Source organism: Haliotis rufescens, unplaced genomic scaffold (assembly GCF_023055435.1).
Source record: "Haliotis rufescens isolate VD_foot unplaced genomic scaffold, xgHalRufe1.0.p SCAF_3, whole genome shotgun sequence".
NCBI classification, from domain to species: Eukaryota; Metazoa; Mollusca; class Gastropoda; order Lepetellida; family Haliotidae; genus Haliotis; species Haliotis rufescens.
The window spans coordinates 6,658,405-6,677,170 of NW_025964001.1; the positions used below are offsets into that span (position 1 = coordinate 6,658,405).

The following is an 18,766-nucleotide window of genomic DNA, read 5'->3' on the forward strand; positions in this document are numbered from 1 at the left end:
GTACAAGTTTCTTTTAGCTGTAAATAGATATGAGAATAATTATGCCACAATAGTATGCTTTACAATTCAAATAAATATTAATGGTATGTACAGACCTGAGGCAATAAAATATAGAAGGTAAAAGATTCACCCATTCTCATTCGTTCCACATACTCAGTGATATTAAAGGGCAAGTTCACACGGAAATGAACCTATTTTTCTTGTACTTTTTCCACATTAAAAGTGTTAACATAGAAGTGTCATAGACAAAAATATAAAAACATCAAATTTAATTAACATATTTTTTGCATTAAAACGATTTATATTTTTCACTTTTACCAAGTGTTCTATTTCCATAACAAAAACACCATGGCTTACCCCCCTTGCAATATGACGTCATTGGTGCCAATTGATAAACATTATGACGTCATCATGCTTTGTTAGAGCCGCTTCACGTGGTGTAGGTACAGTTTTGTGATTCTAGCGTCTCAGATGCCAGCCAGAATTGTGTTATGCTGAGTCACCACTGCGCCGGAGTGTGTCGTAGACCATGTTGTTTTACCGCAAACTGGTCGTTGATATCTTTTGCGTTGAGAATAGACAGGGACCCAGTTGAATTGGCACCAATTACGTCATAATCTAAGGGGGATAACTCAGGCCTATTTCGCTCGTAAAACGAAGGCTTCATAACGGCATATCATTTTCACACTATTGTGAGCTTCCTACTTTCACTGTGAAACAAAATGAGTGTATATTTTCAAACACAGATACTAACTAATTCTAAAATTGCGTTTTGTTTAGAAAAAGAAAGAAAGTGATTTTTGCGTGTACACTTCCCCTTTAACTCATATACACTCACCGACTTGTGATAACAATTTTTATTTACAAGCACTGACTTTAGGGTTAACTGATCTGCCTGGGGAAAATTACACTAATGTGGAATCAAAATATTACATAAAAGTCGACCCGTGAAGATCCGGGGTAGAATAGGTCTTCAGCAACCCATGCTTGCCGTAAAAGGTGACTATGCTTGTCGTAAGAGGCGTCGGTAGATCAGGCTCGCTTTCTTGGTTGATGCATGTCATCGATTGCAATTGCGTGGATCGATGCTCATGATATCAGTCACTGGATTGTCTGGTCCAGACTCGATTATTTACAGACCGCTGTCATATAGTTGGAATATTGCTAAGTGCATCATAAAACAACAAACCAACCAACAACATTGAAATCTATTTTTTTCTCACCATACCTGTACCCAAATAATGAAAGGGAGGTAACCCTTTGACTTGTCATTCCCCAAAAACGTTTTTCTTTTCATTGAGGTTTTCTTCATAATCGCTTCCAACAATACTTTTAAGGGACCACTTAATAAAAGAAAGATTTCTTTAATGTTATCCTTATTTCATTTGGACAACCAACCCCTATGATTTTGGAAATTAATATGTATAGAATCTGTATATTATTTATATCACTGAAGAAGAAGAAGAAGAGTGAGTGAGTATGGTTTTACGCCACTTTTAGCAATATTCCAGCAATGTCACGGCGTGGGACACCAGAAATGGGCTTCACACATTTTACCCATGTCAGGAATCGAACCCGGGTCTTCGACGTGACGAGCGAACGCTTTAACCACTAGGCTACCCCACCGCCCGAAGAAGAAGAAGTCGGAGAAGTATGTGATGCTATGATAGACAGTATTACATTTGTTCTTGTGAAACAGTGGGAATTACATAATGCATATATGTAACATGATTGACTCACACATACCATCGGTTAAGGTCAGTTGTGTCAGTATTTACTTAACCATTGTTTGTGGACAAGAATGTTTGAGGGGGAAAGTTTACGAAAAACATCCATTGACCATAAAAAACTCATTTAGTCTCAACACATCAATAAAATTGATTGTCAGTGAAAAAAACAACTTCTTATCTCACTCAACCATACTTCTGACCTCATGAACTAGCAAATTACATGCACATAGCAATTAATTCATAGCATCACTAATCAAACTTATAATTGTTAGAATTCATGGATTCAGTGTATAATGCTGTTTCCATAATCAGGTATCCTCATTTGGCACAATGATAGTTACAGTCAGACCACATCAATACAGAACCTAGCATATATAAGAGAGCTACACAATAAATCGCAAAGAACAATGAAGAAAAAAGAGTGGTTTAATTCAAGATAAAATATTGTTCTATCATGACGTCATTTCTGGAGATTCGAACCTGAGCTTGCAAGTTGATGACGCCATAAATTGGACGACATTAGTTTAGAGAGGAGAGTGTCTAGCGAGATGTTCCCCACAGATGTAGCTGGGCAACACAGATAAACGCGATGGCTGAACGATCGCATCAAAAGGCGGGAGAGATATGACAATGGGTACTGGGTGAAAAGGTACAGGTAATCAACATGAGGAATGTGAGAACATGCAGGAAATTCCCACCTGTACATAACATGTACTTGTCTGACATCACCGAGGTTGGATTCTATTGAGGGAGTCATCATTATTTAAAAACGTGTTCCCCGGTAAATGTTTGTAAAGCTTGTACATTTTATCATCATCCTAAAAGAGGCTGCAAATAATTTTGCTATCTCATATAAGAAATAAACGACAAGTGGAAGTTGTTTATCCTACAATAAAACACTGTATATCCTGTCACACATTAGCTGGTTCAATAAATTTGGTTGTTTGTTATTTGATGTTTAATGCCGCACTCAGCAATTTTCTAGCAAAATAAGTGCGGTCTTTATATAATCAAGTATGGACCAGACAATCGGGTGTTTGACATCATGAGCATCAATTCACGCAATTGGGATATGATGGCATGCATCAACCGAGTCAGCGATCCCGTTAGTCGCCTCTTACGACTCTTACGTCCAACTCCTCCTGTCTGTATCAAAATACAAACTAATTTTTTGGGTGCTCGATTCTTCTCTCATGCTGGTGCCTCTCTATAAGAACTCCCTTCCCTTCAGCTTTAAAAGTGCACCTGGCATCACTGTGTTTATGTCTGGACTCTAAATATACCTTTTTGAATGCTACAACTGAAAATGTATATTTTTACTATCTGACTGTCCCCTCTGTGTTGTACATATTTACATATGCTGAACCTGTGCATTTAGCATGTCCTTCAGTGATGTGAATTTTGCCCAATACAAATAGCCTTATCATTATCATTATTATTATTATTATTATTATCATTATTATTACACCTTGTCAGCAACATCCCATCCTCAGCAACCTGCATCACTGTGGGCTTTTCTCATGCATCAACCTGAAGCAGCATGATATGATTGAAAAATGCTGTTCCAAGTGGCATTGAGACGAGCAGGTAGCCAAGTGGTTAAAGCGTTCACTCGTCACGCCGAAGACCCGGGTTTGATTCCCGACATGGGTACAATGTGTGAAGCCCATTTTAGGTGTCCCCCGCCATGATATTGGTAGAATATTGTTAAAAGCGGAGTAAAACCCAACTCACTCACTCACTCAAAGTGGCATTAAACCCGACTCCTTGACTCCCTGAACACAGATCAATCACACACACGTTTGTCAATTCACATACTAGACTGTATATACTTGGTCATTTAGATAAATCAGAGACCATATCTCTGCATAAATACACAAAACCATTAAGTATGAATTCTCTTGATGGAAAAACTGGATAACAAAATACCATACAATATAACAAATCATTAGAGACCTTTGAAATTTGTTCATATCAAAGATCCATGTCAACAAGATACATAAAGCCAAGACACAATGGCTCCTGAAGAAACATCCAGTGGTTCTGAGGAATAAATGTCTTCAATCTTCAATTCCAAGTCTAGCTTGTTTCCATGGAAACAACAAACATCCAGGTTTCAAGTAACCTTATCTACAAAAGGCACAGTTTCAATAAAAGCTTAAGTTTATACATGCAAAGTTTTGTGAATAGATATGTCATAGTTTCACAGTATCAACTCTGTACTAGATTCAACACATATAACACAAATAAATAATCCTAAACACCCTAATAGTACTGGAGTGTGCACGCAAATATATCTCCACCATCTAGGTCCTAGAGTGGTTTGGAAGTCGGTAGAACAGCTTCTTCTGTATAGTGATTAGCTTGACCATGGGGGCAATTATCGTGTTCCCTCGAGGACATGTACACAGGTCCATGTGGGGCATCTTGATGATGGTAGAACAGCTTCTACTGTGTAGTGATCAGTTTGACTATGGTGGCGATTATCGTGCTCCCTCAAGGACATGTACACAGGTCCATGTGGGGCATCTTGATGATGGTAGAACAGCTTCTACTGTGTAGTGATTAGCTTGACACTGGTAGCAATTATCGTGCTCCCTCGGGGACATGTACACAGGTCCATGTGGGGACATCTTGATGATGGTAAAACGGCTTCTACTGTGTAGTGATTAACTTGATGACGGTAGCAATTATCGTGCTCCCTCGGGGACATGTACATAGGTCCATGTGGGGACATCTTGATGATGGTAAAACGGCTTCTACTGTGTAGTGATTAACTTGATGACGGTAGCAATTATCGTGCGCCCTCCAGGACATGTACATAGGTCCATGTGGGGCATCTTGATGATGGTAGAGCAGCTTCTACTGTGTAGTGATTAGCTTGACGACGGTAGCAATTATCGTGCTCCCTCAAGGACATGTACACAGGTCCATGTGGGGCATCTTGATGATAGTAGAACAGCTTCTACTGTGTAGTGATCAGCTTGACGATGGTGGCGATTATCATGCTCCCTCAAGGACATGTACACAGGTCCATGTTGGGCATCTGGATGATGGAAGAACAGCTTCTACTGTGTAGTGATCAGCTTGACGATGGTGGTGATTATCATGCTCCCTCGAGGACATGTACACAGGTCCATGTGCTGCATCTTGATGATGTTAGAACAGCTCTTACTGTGTAGTGATCAGCTTGACGATGGTGGCGATTATCGTGCTCCCTCGGGGACATGTACACAGGTCCATGTGGGGCATCTTGATCTTGTCAGCCAGTAACTGGTCCAGTTCATTCTTTAGCTCCTTCACAAGCTCCGCAATCTGTAATAAGGAAAAGATGGAGTATATGGCTCTGGTCTAAAACCAAACACACACACACACATACTGAGAACCACACCATTCCATGGAGTCATTATATACACATCATTTTTTATAAGCATAGCCCCATAATTATTTTTACCAGAGAATCACTCTAAGCAACTCAAGCAGCAAACCAGAGTCAAAGCAATCAGGACTGTCCTTGGGAAGTTAGGTGACAGAATCACAGTGTTACCATCGAACAGTAATTACCGGTTATTTACAGGTAAAGTTAGGCTTGGACCGGTAATTCATGTGACTGCCAGTCCCTGTGGACCGGCAAATAAAGAACCTTTTAAATCTTTGTTGCTGAATTAAACATCAGCGGCATTCATGTAAGGATATTTTTCGAAAGAAGTCACCTTGTCTCTTACCATCAGGGTTTTCCCCTGTGCAAGGAAGTATAATTTCGATCTGCCTCGATTCTAAATATATATTTGTAGCAACTTAGTTTTGAAATATGTTTAAAAAAGAGAAAATTGTGACTGAACTTTGAGTGAATGATGTGGAGATCTAACTAAGTTACTTCAGAGATGATCTCATTGCATGGAACATGATGTTGAAAGAATTATAACCGGGTAACTTTCATACGTCTTTTTATTTGTTGAAAGTTGGGACTGACAAAAATTATGGAGACTGGTAATTTTTAGAGTTGCCAGAAAAGAAAGAAACATTCATAGTTTTCTCACTAATCACATGAACAACTGTAAAACATCTCATTCACTTATAGGCTAAAAGACGACTTTATCTTAAAAACAAGCCATCATCGGAGTAATTACAATTTCTGTGTGACGCCACACCCCTTGTAAAAGTGCAAGTATTTGTGATAGAAAATGTATGATGTCCGAAAACCTATAATGCTGAAAGCTCTGATCGAAAACAGGTCAAACCGCGACGGTTGTCCGGTTTTCGATCATATTTTTCTAAGTATTTTTTAAAATCTTTGATTATATTTTTACGCGGAAGATGATTTTTTCTGAGGATTACTGCTTTAAAAAACGCAATTTTCCGCGGAGATTTCACATCCCTGAACATTAACGATAGCAAGTAGCTAAACTGCTACCTTAAAATCTGTTTTGTCACCTGTAAAATATGATAGCAGATTTCTGATACCAACACTTATGGTTTACGATGATGACTTACTTGACCTTACGAAAAAACTCAATACGATTAAGTCACTTCACAAAAAAATATTTTACAGAGAGCAAATAGAACACCAAAATACACTGGCAGCCAATTATTGACTGTACCTGATGTGAACCAGCCATGAATCGTATCCAGCCGTCATCCACTGAGAGGATAAAGGAACCCTTGCTGAGCTCCACCGAGAGGGTGCCACCCCCAAACAGCAGCAGCGGATACACCGACACCATCGTGCAGTCGCGGATATACACCTGCAACATCAACAACAATCACTCACTACACAATGTCAGTATTTGAATAGACAGTAAACTGTGGTTAAACGAACTCAAAAGAACCAATAATTTTAGTTCATCATGACCATAAGTTGACCAAAAGGGGGGGATAATCAGCCAACCATTCTGTTCAATAACCATTTTGACTGTCAGACATCTTGGATCAAGTTATGTTTCCTTAATCTAGTCATCCCACTTTAAAGGCTATAGTCGTATCACTGTTTTACTATAGTTAATTGAGGGTGTAACTTGAGAACAAATTTTCAAGATAATCACATGCCTTCAATTGTTTATCCGTGTGTGGCTGCGATGTTTTGATAGGATGACTGTTGCCATGTGAACAGCTCAGACATTAACAGTTCATTATAAACATAAACATTGTCATTGACAGACCACAAAGTTCGCTATATCCGTTATTTCATTATCTCCAACAATTTTATAAGCCAATATCACAAATACAACAAATGGCCAGGACCAAACAGTTAGTTCTAGCCACCAGTTGTTGTAAGCAGATTCATTATAAACGTAGTTACTGTATTAAAATAACACAAGCACACATCACAAATATCATTCGGAATTACCAGTCTGTTGAAATCAGATCTCTGTCATGATCACAAAAATCGAATGCATAAATGTGACAAGTATCATGAGCATCAACTGATCCTAACAACACCCTATGGATGAACTCTAAAGAAATTCATAATAACTAACATATTGACTTATTAATAACCAGGAGATGTGTTACCAACCTTTGACGTTTTCACTTTTTCGTGATACACCAGATATGGGCTGTCGTAGTGACGTACTTGGAAGTTGACAGACGATGGATGGACAGACACCTATGCAAAAAGACATGGTGAAAATCATCATTTAGAGTGAGTGAGTGAGTATGGTTTTACGCCGCTTTTAGCAATATTCCAGCAATATCACGGCGGGGGACATCAGAAATGGGCTTCACACATTGTACCCATGTCGGGAATCGAACCCGGGTCTTCGGTGTGACGAGCGAACGCTTTAACCACTAGGCTACCCGACCGCCCCTCATCATTTAGAAATATAAGTGAATTTTTCCCTCTTGTTCTTATATTTTTATTAGTGGTGGGATGATACATCAATGCATCGATGGGTCGCAATATTTAACTTCCCGATACAAGTATCAATCACAGTCACACACTAAGTAAAAAAAAAAATACATACCTTAAATGTTTAATTTTATGGGTATTACACCAAACACTAACTAGTAGTGAAAATTAGTTGTGAAAAAGTAAATATTCTCATCCATTGCGCCATACTTGACACCTCCAACTGTAAATCGTCAGTGTGTCAGGTACTTTACTACCCTGTCTTTGTAAAAGATTGCTTATGCACCACAGACAAGAGCACAAGCAAGTATCGTGATACGTATCGGATCGTGAACAAGGTGTCGTGATACGTATGAGATCGCACAGTTGGTGTATCATCCCAGCCCTAATTTTTATACCAACAGCTTCTCCTTGACAGGCAAGACATTTGGGTCGTTTGTGTTGCTGTGCATTTGGGTCGTTGTGTTGCTGTGGATTTGGGTCGTTGTGTTGCTGTGCATTTGGGTCGTTGTGTTGCTGTGCATTTGGGTCGTTTGTGTTGCTGTGCATTTGGGTCGTTGTGTTGCTGTGCATTTGGGTCACACACTTTTGAATCTACTAGCACACACTTGGCCATTGTCATCGTCTTCAGCGGAATCTGAATATTCTGACTATGATCAGCTGGGCTGACCAGACCAAAATATATATATCTACACTCAGACTAGTTCCTAAAGACTCAGACAGGTACAAAGTTTAATGGAAATGCTATGTTTATTATCGTCCACAAACATAATCAGCAGCAGAGATAACTTACATATCCATCCATTTTCGTCTTGAACTTCATCTCCTCCGGTCTCGGGGCTTTCATAATAGCTCCTGGTCAACAAAACACACAGTCATAAACTTCATGACGACATGGGACATTTTACGTGCTTTCAATAGTGTCAATTTCAGACTCTGGTACAAATGATCATGTAGTTTCTTACAGGTGATCCTGGAAGCTTAGTCCGGGAATATATGGAAAGGTCAAATTTAGTCACTGAGTGAGTGAGTGAATATGGTTTTATGCCACTTTTAGCAATATTCCAGTAATATTATAGCAGGGGACACCAGAAATACTTAGGATAAAATACCTCTAAGAAACATGTGCAAGCAAACTGCAACAGTTTAATGACAAATACAGATTGTATTTGAGTTGGGGGCCAGTCCAAACATAAAAGCTGTACAATAGATGCTTGTCTGAAAATCAATCTATTGATTATCTAATCATCAATCTATATATGGCTTAAAAAATAAAAGAATTGGTTCTCAGGCAATGACTTTTGAAGACATAGTGCGGGCTGGCAGTGTTTTTTCGTTTTTTGTACAGTTGTGTACCATCAACCTGGGAAAGGGCCTCCCTACATATTCAAGCATACAAACTCCTATTGCCACCATAACGATAGCACGAGATGTAAAGGGAAGTAACTGTGTGTTATATTGTTGTTAAGTGTTAGGAATTTTATGGGTTTTTTTAAAAATAAACAAAACATATGGCAGACTTAATGATGATGCGGGGGGTGCCTGAGGACCAAGCCTATTATTCTTTTTAGTCTATTGTTATGGGTTTTTTTCTACATAATCAGACAATTTGTTCAGAACAATAATCATTCCAGCATATCAAGTCTTCACCAAACAATGACAACTTTGCAAAATAAAACTACTGTTCTGAAGTGTAAATATCTATGGTGTTTCTATGGTAACTGATGTCGTACCCCCACTGCTCTGGCTGTACCGGGTCTCAGGGACAAGTATCTGGACGACATTTGGGTACAAGGCACCGACCAGCACCGCTGACACCAGCTTCCAGTTCTTGGAGTTGACATTGGCCTGTAACACAAGCACATTTCAAGACAATAATATGGTTTGGTTCTATACAGGTACAAATTACAGAAAAGCTTGGCCTGAATGGTCAGCAACCAGGACCGAATCCTCATCACAAAACATGATTTGTATGTCAGCAACTATCCTCCTCAGTGTAACCAGTCATCACTCCTTCCTTCACAACCCCTACATCACTACCTGCCACCCTCTGACACACTCACCTCCTGTCCTGTGGCCTCCAACACTCCATCCCTCCCTCCTGTCTGGGCTGCCCTCTCCACATCCCTCAGCATCACTCCTTCCTTCACAACCCCTACCTCACTACCTGCCCTCTGACACACTCACCTCCTGTCCTGTGGCCTCCAACACTCCATCCCTCCCTCCTGTCCGGGCTGCCCTCTCCACATCCCTCAGCGTCACTCCTTCCTTCACAAACCCAATATCAGACAACAGCTCCACAAACTGCTGCTTTAAACTGCACAGCATCTGCAAATACACCACATGGAGATTTTCACAAATAATCTCACGTAAATACTTCTTAAAAACTTACAAACCTGATAATTAAGAGTGTAATGATATAACGAGCTATCGATGTAATGCAATTGTTTGCCCTCGATAGTACTATATCGATAGGAACTTATAAATTCTACAGTAATGTCAATAATATGCATAACAATTCATAGCTTCGAAAGATGCAATCAGTTAAAAACAGAACATAAATTATGCAAATTTCAATCCTGCCTTTGTGTTGGTAAGCAGGGATAATGATAACTTCAGATTAGAGTTACTTCCCTTTGGTTTGAGTAGCACAGAAAATGGCCGACTTTGAGATTGTCAGCAATATTTTATTTATTTCCTTTACATTGACTGATATAATTAAGGTTGGTTTACTGCCTTCGCAATGCTTTTGCAAAAGTTGACAACTATCACAACACTATTGCAATAGTGTGGGGTCAAGAATGGGGTCAATAATGAAAATAGTCCCAATAGTCACTGCTACTGATACTGTTTGATATTGTGTTTGACATTGTGCATCATATCGAGTATTGTATTGTTTCATATGGTGAATCAAATCATGTATCACATTGTGTATTATATCTTGTTTGATATTGTGTGTCATATCGCGTTTCATATGTTGTATCATACACGTAGGACGATGTTTCACACTGTGTATGACATTTGTTGACATTGTGTGTCATATTGTGTTTCATATGGTGTATCATATCATGTAGGACAATGTCTCACAGTGTGTGACATTGTGTATGACATTGTGTATGGCATTGTGTATGACATCGTGTATGTGTCACACAGTGTATGACATTGTGTATGACATTGTGTATGACATCATGTGTCATATCGCGTTTCATATGGTGTATCATATCATGTAGGACAATGTCTCACACAGTGTATGACATTGTGTATGACATTGTGTATGACATTGTGTATGACATCGTGTATGTCTCACACAGTGTATGACATTGTGTATGACATTGTGTATGACCTTGTGTATGAAATGTGTATGACATCGTGTATGACATTGTGTATGACATTGTGTATGACATCATGTGTCATATCGCGTTTCATATGGCGTATCATATCATGGAGGACAATGTTTTATACAGTGTTTCATACTGTTTCATATTGTATATCAAATCATGTCTCACATTGTGTATCATATCATGTATTATGAAACAAGATACTATAGAGATATACTTTTTGCCGTACAACAACACAGAAAGAGGTCTAATTACTTGCTCAACCAACACAGAAAGAGGTCAACTTACTTGCTCAACCAACACAGAAAGAGGTCAACTTACTTGCCCAAACAACATAGAAAGAGGTCAACTTACTTGCCCAAACAACATAGAAAGAGGTCAACTTACTTGCTCAACCAACACAGAAATAGGTCAACTTACTTGCTCAACCAACACAGAAAGATGTCAACTTACTTGCTCAACCAACACAGAAAGAGGTCAACTTACTTGCTCAACCAACACAGAAAGAAGTCAACTTACTTGCCCAATCAGCATAGAAAGAGGTCAACTTACTTGCTCAACCAACACAGAAAGATGTCAACTTACTTGCTCAACCAACTCAGAAAGAGGTCAACTTACTTGTTCAAACAACATAGAAAGAGGACAACTTACTTGCTCAACCAACTCAGAAAGAGGTTAACTTACTTGCTCAACCAAAACAGAAAGAGGTCGACTTACTTGCTCAACCAAATCAGAAAGAGGTCAACTTACTTGTTCAAACAACACAGAAAGATGTCGACTTACTTGCTCAACCAACACAAGAAAGAGGTCAATTTACTTGCTCAACCAAAACAGAAAGAGGTCAATTTACTTGCTCAACCAACTCAGAAAGAGGTCAACTTACTTGCTCAACCAACACAGAAAGAGGTCAACTTACTTGCCCAAACAACATAGAAAGAGGTCAACTTACTTGCCCAAACAACATAGAAAGAGGTCAACTTACTTGCTCAACCAACACAGAAATAGGTCAACTTACTTGCTCAACCAACACAGAAAGATGTCAACTTACTTGCTCAACCAACACAGAAAGAGGTCAACTTACTTGCTCAACCAACACAGAAAGAAGTCAACTTACTTGCCCAATCAGCATAGAAAGAGGTCAACTTACTTGCTCAACCAACACAGAAAGATGTCAACTTACTTGCTCAACCAACTCAGAAAGAGGTCAACTTACTTGTTCAAACAACATAGAAAGAGGACAACTTACTTGCTCAACCAACTCAGAAAGAGGTTAACTTACTTGCTCAACCAAAACAGAAAGAGGTCGACTTACTTGCTCAACCAAATCAGAAAGAGGTCAACTTACTTGTTCAAACAACACAGAAAGATGTCGACTTACTTGCTCAACCAACACAAGAAAGAGGTCAATTTACTTGCTCAACCAAAACAGAAAGAGGTCAATTTACTTGCTCAACCAACTCAGAAAGAGGTCAACTCACTTGCTCAACCAACTCAGAAAGAGGTCAACTTACTTGTTCAAACAACACAGAAAGAGGTCAACTTACTTGCTCAACCAACACAGAAAGAGGTCAACTTACTTGCTCAACCAACACAGAAAGATGTCGACTTACTTGCTCAACCAACATAGAAAGAGGTCAACTTACTTGCTCAACCAACACAGAAAGAGGTCAACTTACTTGCTCAACCAACTCAGAAAGATGTCAAGTTACTTGCTCAACCAACACAGAAAGATGTCTACTTACTTGTTCAACCAACACATAAAGATGTCGACTTACTTGTTCAACCAACACAGAAAGATGTCTACTTACTTGTTCAACCAACACAGAAAGAGGTTGACTTACTTGCAGTGACTTTATGGAGAGGAAGTTCTCCCGACAGAAGACATACTGGTTGTGGGAACCCTTTTCCTTTGCCTCAATCCAGCCCTGTGAAACAGACAGATGAATACAGTAGCAGGCCACATCACACACACTCCAGGCACATGGCCACAGTTCAGTGTTTAACCCAGCTGCCTGATAGAGACCACATATGTAACGCAGTGAAACCCTGGTTTCACTGTTGTTCCCTGGCTGTCAAATTTGCAGTCACACATCCACCTATTCTCAGCACCAACATTGCCAAAAGAACCAGATCAAAAGTTTGATTTTGGATAAAAATCTGAATTCCTTAAGTTTAGGGGTAGGGTTAATGGCCCTTCCAGTTTTCCATCCATTTCATATATTTCACTGAGCCAATTTTTATTCATGTGCTGTTATGGGGGTGGTGACAGATTATGTCTCAAAACTTAATGAATTAAGTTTTATATTCAACATCAAACTACTGAACAAGTCTCTAACTTTACCTAATTCGGATTTTGAGCTGACGTTTTGGTATGAGACAAAATATGTTTCGGATTATTCATTTTCAGAACATGAACAGTTCACCAGGAAAGACCAGGTTATTTGACTTCCATAGTAGAAAAAGAATCTGAAACAGGATAAAAATTATTGCTGTATATGTAGCTTGTCTCTTAAAGCAGTAAATAGGATTGATGATTCAACACTTTCTGAAACATCCACATATCATCTTCTCAAGGCAAGGGATTATAAAAGTCCAGTTTCCACCCTTGCCGAACTAGCCTGGAATTTGTGGGATTGATTTTAGCGCAACCAGTGGCTATTATGAGTTACGTCCCTTCTATGTCCCTCTACTAACCAATCAGATTCCACCTCTCATATCTCTTGCACTAGCTTCAAACTAAATAGCGATGCCTGCCCAGTCAAAGACAATTTCATCAATAATAAAGATCTATATTGTAATAAAACGCGTTTTTCATAGTGAAGTGCATCAAATCACTTGAGCACCTTGATTAAAAACATGAAAAGATTGGGAAAATATCTGTCGACACACAGTTGACAGTACACATGCTCTGCAAATCCTGCAATTGAACAATTCGACATGGCAGTTGCCATGTTGTTTTTTTAACCAGTCCAGCCAAATTGTAACTCCATAATTCCAGCCTAGTTCGGCAAGGTTTGACACTGTCAGTCAGTTAAGTCCCTTGCCTCGGGAAGATTCATAGTTGTAGACAAAGTGGGAGCATGTAGTCTTCCATATACACAACACAACTCACCATGTAAGCTTTCAACATGGTCAAGTGGTCAGAATTTCCCACAGCAAACTCCAGCTTCTTCTTGTCTGCTTCATCCCTCTTGTCAAACGGGGAAACCTAAAACAACGTGGTCAGTTGAATAGATCTGTACATCCGCCTTCATGTCTTACAACAATTGTTATTTCCATTATGGAAAGTATTTGTTTGTTTGTTTGTTTGTTGCTTAAGGCTGCACTCAGCAATATTGTAGCTATATGACGGCGGTCTGTAAAGAAATCAAGTCTGGACCAAACAATCCAGTGATTGACATGAGCATCGATCCACACGATTGGGATACAATGACATGCATCAATCAAGTCAGCGAGCCTGACCATCCTATCCCATTAGTCGCCTCTTACGACAAGCATAGTCGCCTTTTTCGGCAAGCAGGGGTTTCTGAAGACCTATTCTACCCCGGATCTTCACAGGTCTCACTCACAAAAGAAGACCAGTCAACTCTTATTCTACGCATTTGGACTGCACACCTACATATGTAGAAATATTGACACAAAACAAAGGCAATAATGCACAGAGTTCCTTCTTTATGTGTTCAACGCAACGTTCGGAAAGTATTTAAGATGGTATTACATACACCATAGCAAGTCAAAACTACAGCAGCATATGTAAAGTGAGATCACAAAGCTGTGATTTCGGTTTAACTCAGTATCAGCATAAATGAACCTCACTTTTCCATATATTGCACAGTTTTGTCAACTTCTATCACACACCAACTGAATAAAATACAACTATCAAACTAAACGTGTATTTACAACTGCCTACTCTTCAGTATGCAGAACAAACATGATTTGCAACGATGAAGTAGACAATGTACACTGAGCATGTGAATGCCATGATATAACCAGCGTAATGCCTTCATCGTAACATCTTCAGATGGATAAACCGTCCATGTCTACTTACAAATGGTGACTTGGAGCTGAGGGTTGCAGCTATAGTGAGGGCAGCATCCAGACAGCGGAAGATGGCTCCCAACAGCATCAGCTTCCCGATTCTGTCAGCACAAGACAGAGTGAGTGACATGGGTTGTACAGAGGTTCATTTCTATATTTGGTGTCGGCTGTATGTGGGTTCAAACCCCCGATGTGACCTAGGTCATAGATACTGGAAATCTGGAAAGTTTTACAAGCAGGAAAGTACTGCGAAAACTGTGAGTGATACACACTGTTTGTTTGTTTGTTTAATGCTGCACTCAGCAATATCCCAGCTAAATGACAGCAGCCTGTAAATAATTAGTCTGGACCAGACAATCCAATGAGTGAAATCGTACACAACAATCCAAGTCCTCTAGGTATGATGACACACAATCATCCAAGTCACTATGCCTGACCACCCAATCCGTTGCTGGGGACCTATTCAAACCCAGAATCCCCATAAAGTATTACCCATAGTGATGATATTACAGATACTATTTCCCCGTCACCACATATAAAGACAAAGTGACCTACCGAACATCAACTGGCAATGATCCAACATGGTAGCCGAGAGGAGTCAGCTCCTAGAAAATGTATTTCATACTGTCAACTTGCAATCGAACAAATAGAAATAGAGAGCTAAGAAATATGTTGGTGTTTGAGTTCAAATGCCACTCAACCAGTGGTAATTATGAGTATAGTCATATGATGCAGATAGATCAGCTATACAATGGTACAACTGCTTTGTAGACAAAGGTGGCACTGAAGGACCCTACTGTGTAGTAAGATAGCCTCCATGGTCCAGTAGGTAGAGCATCCAGCCCAAGAGTGAAAGGTTGGGGTTTCCATACCCGGCTGCGTCATACCAAAAGACATTAAAAAGATGGCACTTCTTGTCACCCTGCCTGGTGTTTGGCATTAAAACAAGGACTAGTCGGCTCGGTGTGAGTACACTGTGTCTGAGTTGGGTTTTCATGTTAAACTGGGGCATGGTATCTCAATGGGGTGGGTAGCAGCATGAATAAATCGGCATTAGTCCAGACTGGTACAGAGAGACACAGAGAGACACAGAGACACAGAGAGACACAGAGAGAGAGAGAGAGAGACTGTTTGACCAGAAGCATCCCATAATTTCTGTTCAGCAGAAGTTGGGGACAACACTCAAACTCAACACACTTAGGACAAGAAGCTGAACACAATCAACTTCACTAGTAGAGAGTAAATAAGTTATCAACAATTAATTTATTTTTTGCTACAGTGATGAGAAACAAGAACTATTGTTTTTGTGTAGCCTTACCTGTAGGTCATCGAGTGCGCCAAGGTCCTGCAGCCTCTTGATGGCGTTGTGGATGGCATCCCCCTTGGGAGGTTCCAGGAGGCTCTCCAGCACCTCCTGGTTGATAGAAGAATATCAAGTCATTTCCTGAATGAAGTCACATTTAGACCCTGAGAGACACAATTATGATGAAGGGAGGGATTTATTCTAGTAGATAGCATTTTGCAGCAATTGTCTGATGAGTATTTAACATATCAAACATCTCGGTACCAACACTTCAACCCATAGGCTACTCTAAAGTCCACCAGGTCTTCTTTTGAGGAAGTAAATGTAGTGGGTAGTCAGATCTCTAGTTACATACCTTGTTTGTTTGTTAAACACTGCATTACATACGACCAGCCATCGGACGGTAGGCTGTGAAAAATTGATTCTGAACCAGATAAACCTGTGATTGATGGTATGAGCAATCATCCATGCCTTTAGGTTACGTTGACACACTATCAACTAAGTCAACAAGCCTGACTACCCAATCTATTAATTTACATCTTACGACCAGCATAGGTTGCTGGGGGACAATTCTATCCTGGAATCCCCATGGGAACTCAGAAGGTTCATGTCAAATATCAATCACCAATATCTTCCTCGCCATTTTATCATTTTCAAAACTGTTGTTCTGATATGGTATGGTGACATGACCATACAAAAGAAACCCAATATGTTACCTGAATTCCATGTTTTTTAAATAAAGGAAGCATCTTAATCCTCAGGACAATCTGTTCCAGAGGTGCTCGTTGTATCTCTGAAAAAAGATGTTTTGACTGAGATTCTAAATTCAACTGTCTTATTGCATGTATTTTTTCCCTACCAATCCTAGCCCTATCCCTTACCATCCTAGCCCTATCCCTTACCATCCTAGCCCAATCCCTTACCATCCTAGCCCTGTCCCTTACCATCCTAGCCCTATCCCTTACCATCCTAGCCCTGTCCCTTACCATCCTAGCCCTATCCCTTACCATCCTAGCCCTGTCCCTTAACATCCTAGCCCTATCCCTTACCATCCTAGCCCTATCCCTTACCATCCTAGCCCTGTCCCTTACCATCCTAGCCCTGTCCCTTACCATCCTAGCCCTGTCCATTACCATCCTAGCCCTGTCCCTTACCATCCTAGCCCTGTCCCTTACCATCCTAGCCCTATCCCTTACCATCCTAGCCCTGTCCCTTACCAACCTAGCTCTATCCCTTACCATCCTAGCCCTATCCCTTGCCAACCTAGCCCTATCCCTTACCATCCTAGTCCTGTCCCTTACCATCCTAGCCCTATCCCTTACCATCCTAGCCCTATCCCTTACCATCCCATCACTATCCATTCTATTCGCATCCTCACCAAAGACCTATTCCTTCCATCCTAACCCGATCCCTACCCTATCCTAGCATTCCTGCCAATCCAAGCCCCATTCCTACCCATCTTGGACTTATTCCCATCCGTACCCATACTGGGCCTATTCCCATCCCTACCCATCCTGGACCTATTCCCATCCCTACCCATCCTGGACCTATTCCCATCCCTACACATCCTGGACCTATTCCCATCCATACCCATCCTGGACTTATTCCCATCCTGGACCTATTCCCATCCCTACCCATCCTGGACCTATTCCCATCCCTATCCATCCTGGACCTATTCCCATCCCTACCCATCTTGGACTTAGTCCCATCCCTACCAGTCCTGGACTTATTCCCATCCCTACACATCCTGGACCTATTCCCATCCATACCCATCCTGGACTTATTCCCATCCTGGACCTATTCCCATCCCTACCCATCCTGGACCTATTCCCATCCCTACCTATCCTGGACCTATTCCGATCCCTACCCATCCTGGACCTATTCCCATCCCTACCTATCCTGGACCTATTCCGATCCCTACCCATCCTGGACCTATTCCCATCCCTACCCATCCTGGACCTATTCCCATCCCTACCTATCCTGGACCTATTCCGATCACTACCCATCATGGACCTATTCCCATCCCGACCATCTTAACATTTCTACCAATCACTACCAATCTTATTCTCTATCCATCCCTACCCATCCTTGTACTATCTTAACCCACTCTTGTACAATCCTCCAGCACTTTCCACACCCATACCAGCACTACCCTCTGTACCCACCCTGATAATATCCATTCCACTTCTGTAACTATCTATTCTAATACCACCCTTTCCAGTACTATCCCTACATATCATGCCAATGTGGCAATTCAAACCTGGATCCTCCTCATGATGAGCAGACTCCCAGGCGAGGCAAACAAGGACATCAAAGGTAAATTCAGGTAGAGAATACACTATCACTTAACATGCTTAATACAAGCCCCACTAACTGACCAGGTACATACAGACAGACACTGTACTCTAAATAACTGACCAGGTACATACAGACACTGTAGTCTCACTAACTGACAAGGTACATACAGGTACATACAGACAGACACTGTACTCTCACTAACTGACCAGGT

The 18,766-nt window shown here is 40.6% G+C and overlaps 1 protein-coding gene across 2 annotated transcripts in view; it reads right to left on the minus strand.

The window, feature by feature from the left end:
- Positions 1-2,140: 2,140 nt before the first annotated feature.
- The window catches only part of LOC124131793 (putative ATP-dependent RNA helicase DHX57), a 37,739-nt gene continuing 21,113 nt past the window's right edge, over positions 2,141-18,766 (minus strand). For both annotated transcript variants that reach the window (XM_046495260.2, XM_046495259.2), the window contains exons 17-28: positions 16,974-17,050; positions 16,273-16,368; positions 15,510-15,559; positions 14,965-15,055; positions 14,029-14,124; positions 12,758-12,841; positions 9,766-9,906; positions 9,312-9,426; positions 8,372-8,433; positions 7,246-7,335; positions 6,332-6,475; positions 2,141-5,045 (exon numbers count right to left, since the gene is read on the minus strand). In XM_046495260.2, the coding sequence (XP_046351216.2) occupies positions 4,902-5,045; positions 6,332-6,475; positions 7,246-7,335; positions 8,372-8,433; positions 9,312-9,426; positions 9,766-9,906; positions 12,758-12,841; positions 14,029-14,124; positions 14,965-15,055; positions 15,510-15,559; positions 16,273-16,368; positions 16,974-17,050 (1,190 nt within the window). In that variant the 3' untranslated portion in view covers positions 2,141-4,901. The remainder of the gene's footprint in view (positions 5,046-6,331; positions 6,476-7,245; positions 7,336-8,371; positions 8,434-9,311; positions 9,427-9,765; positions 9,907-12,757; positions 12,842-14,028; positions 14,125-14,964; positions 15,056-15,509; positions 15,560-16,272; positions 16,369-16,973; positions 17,051-18,766) is intronic.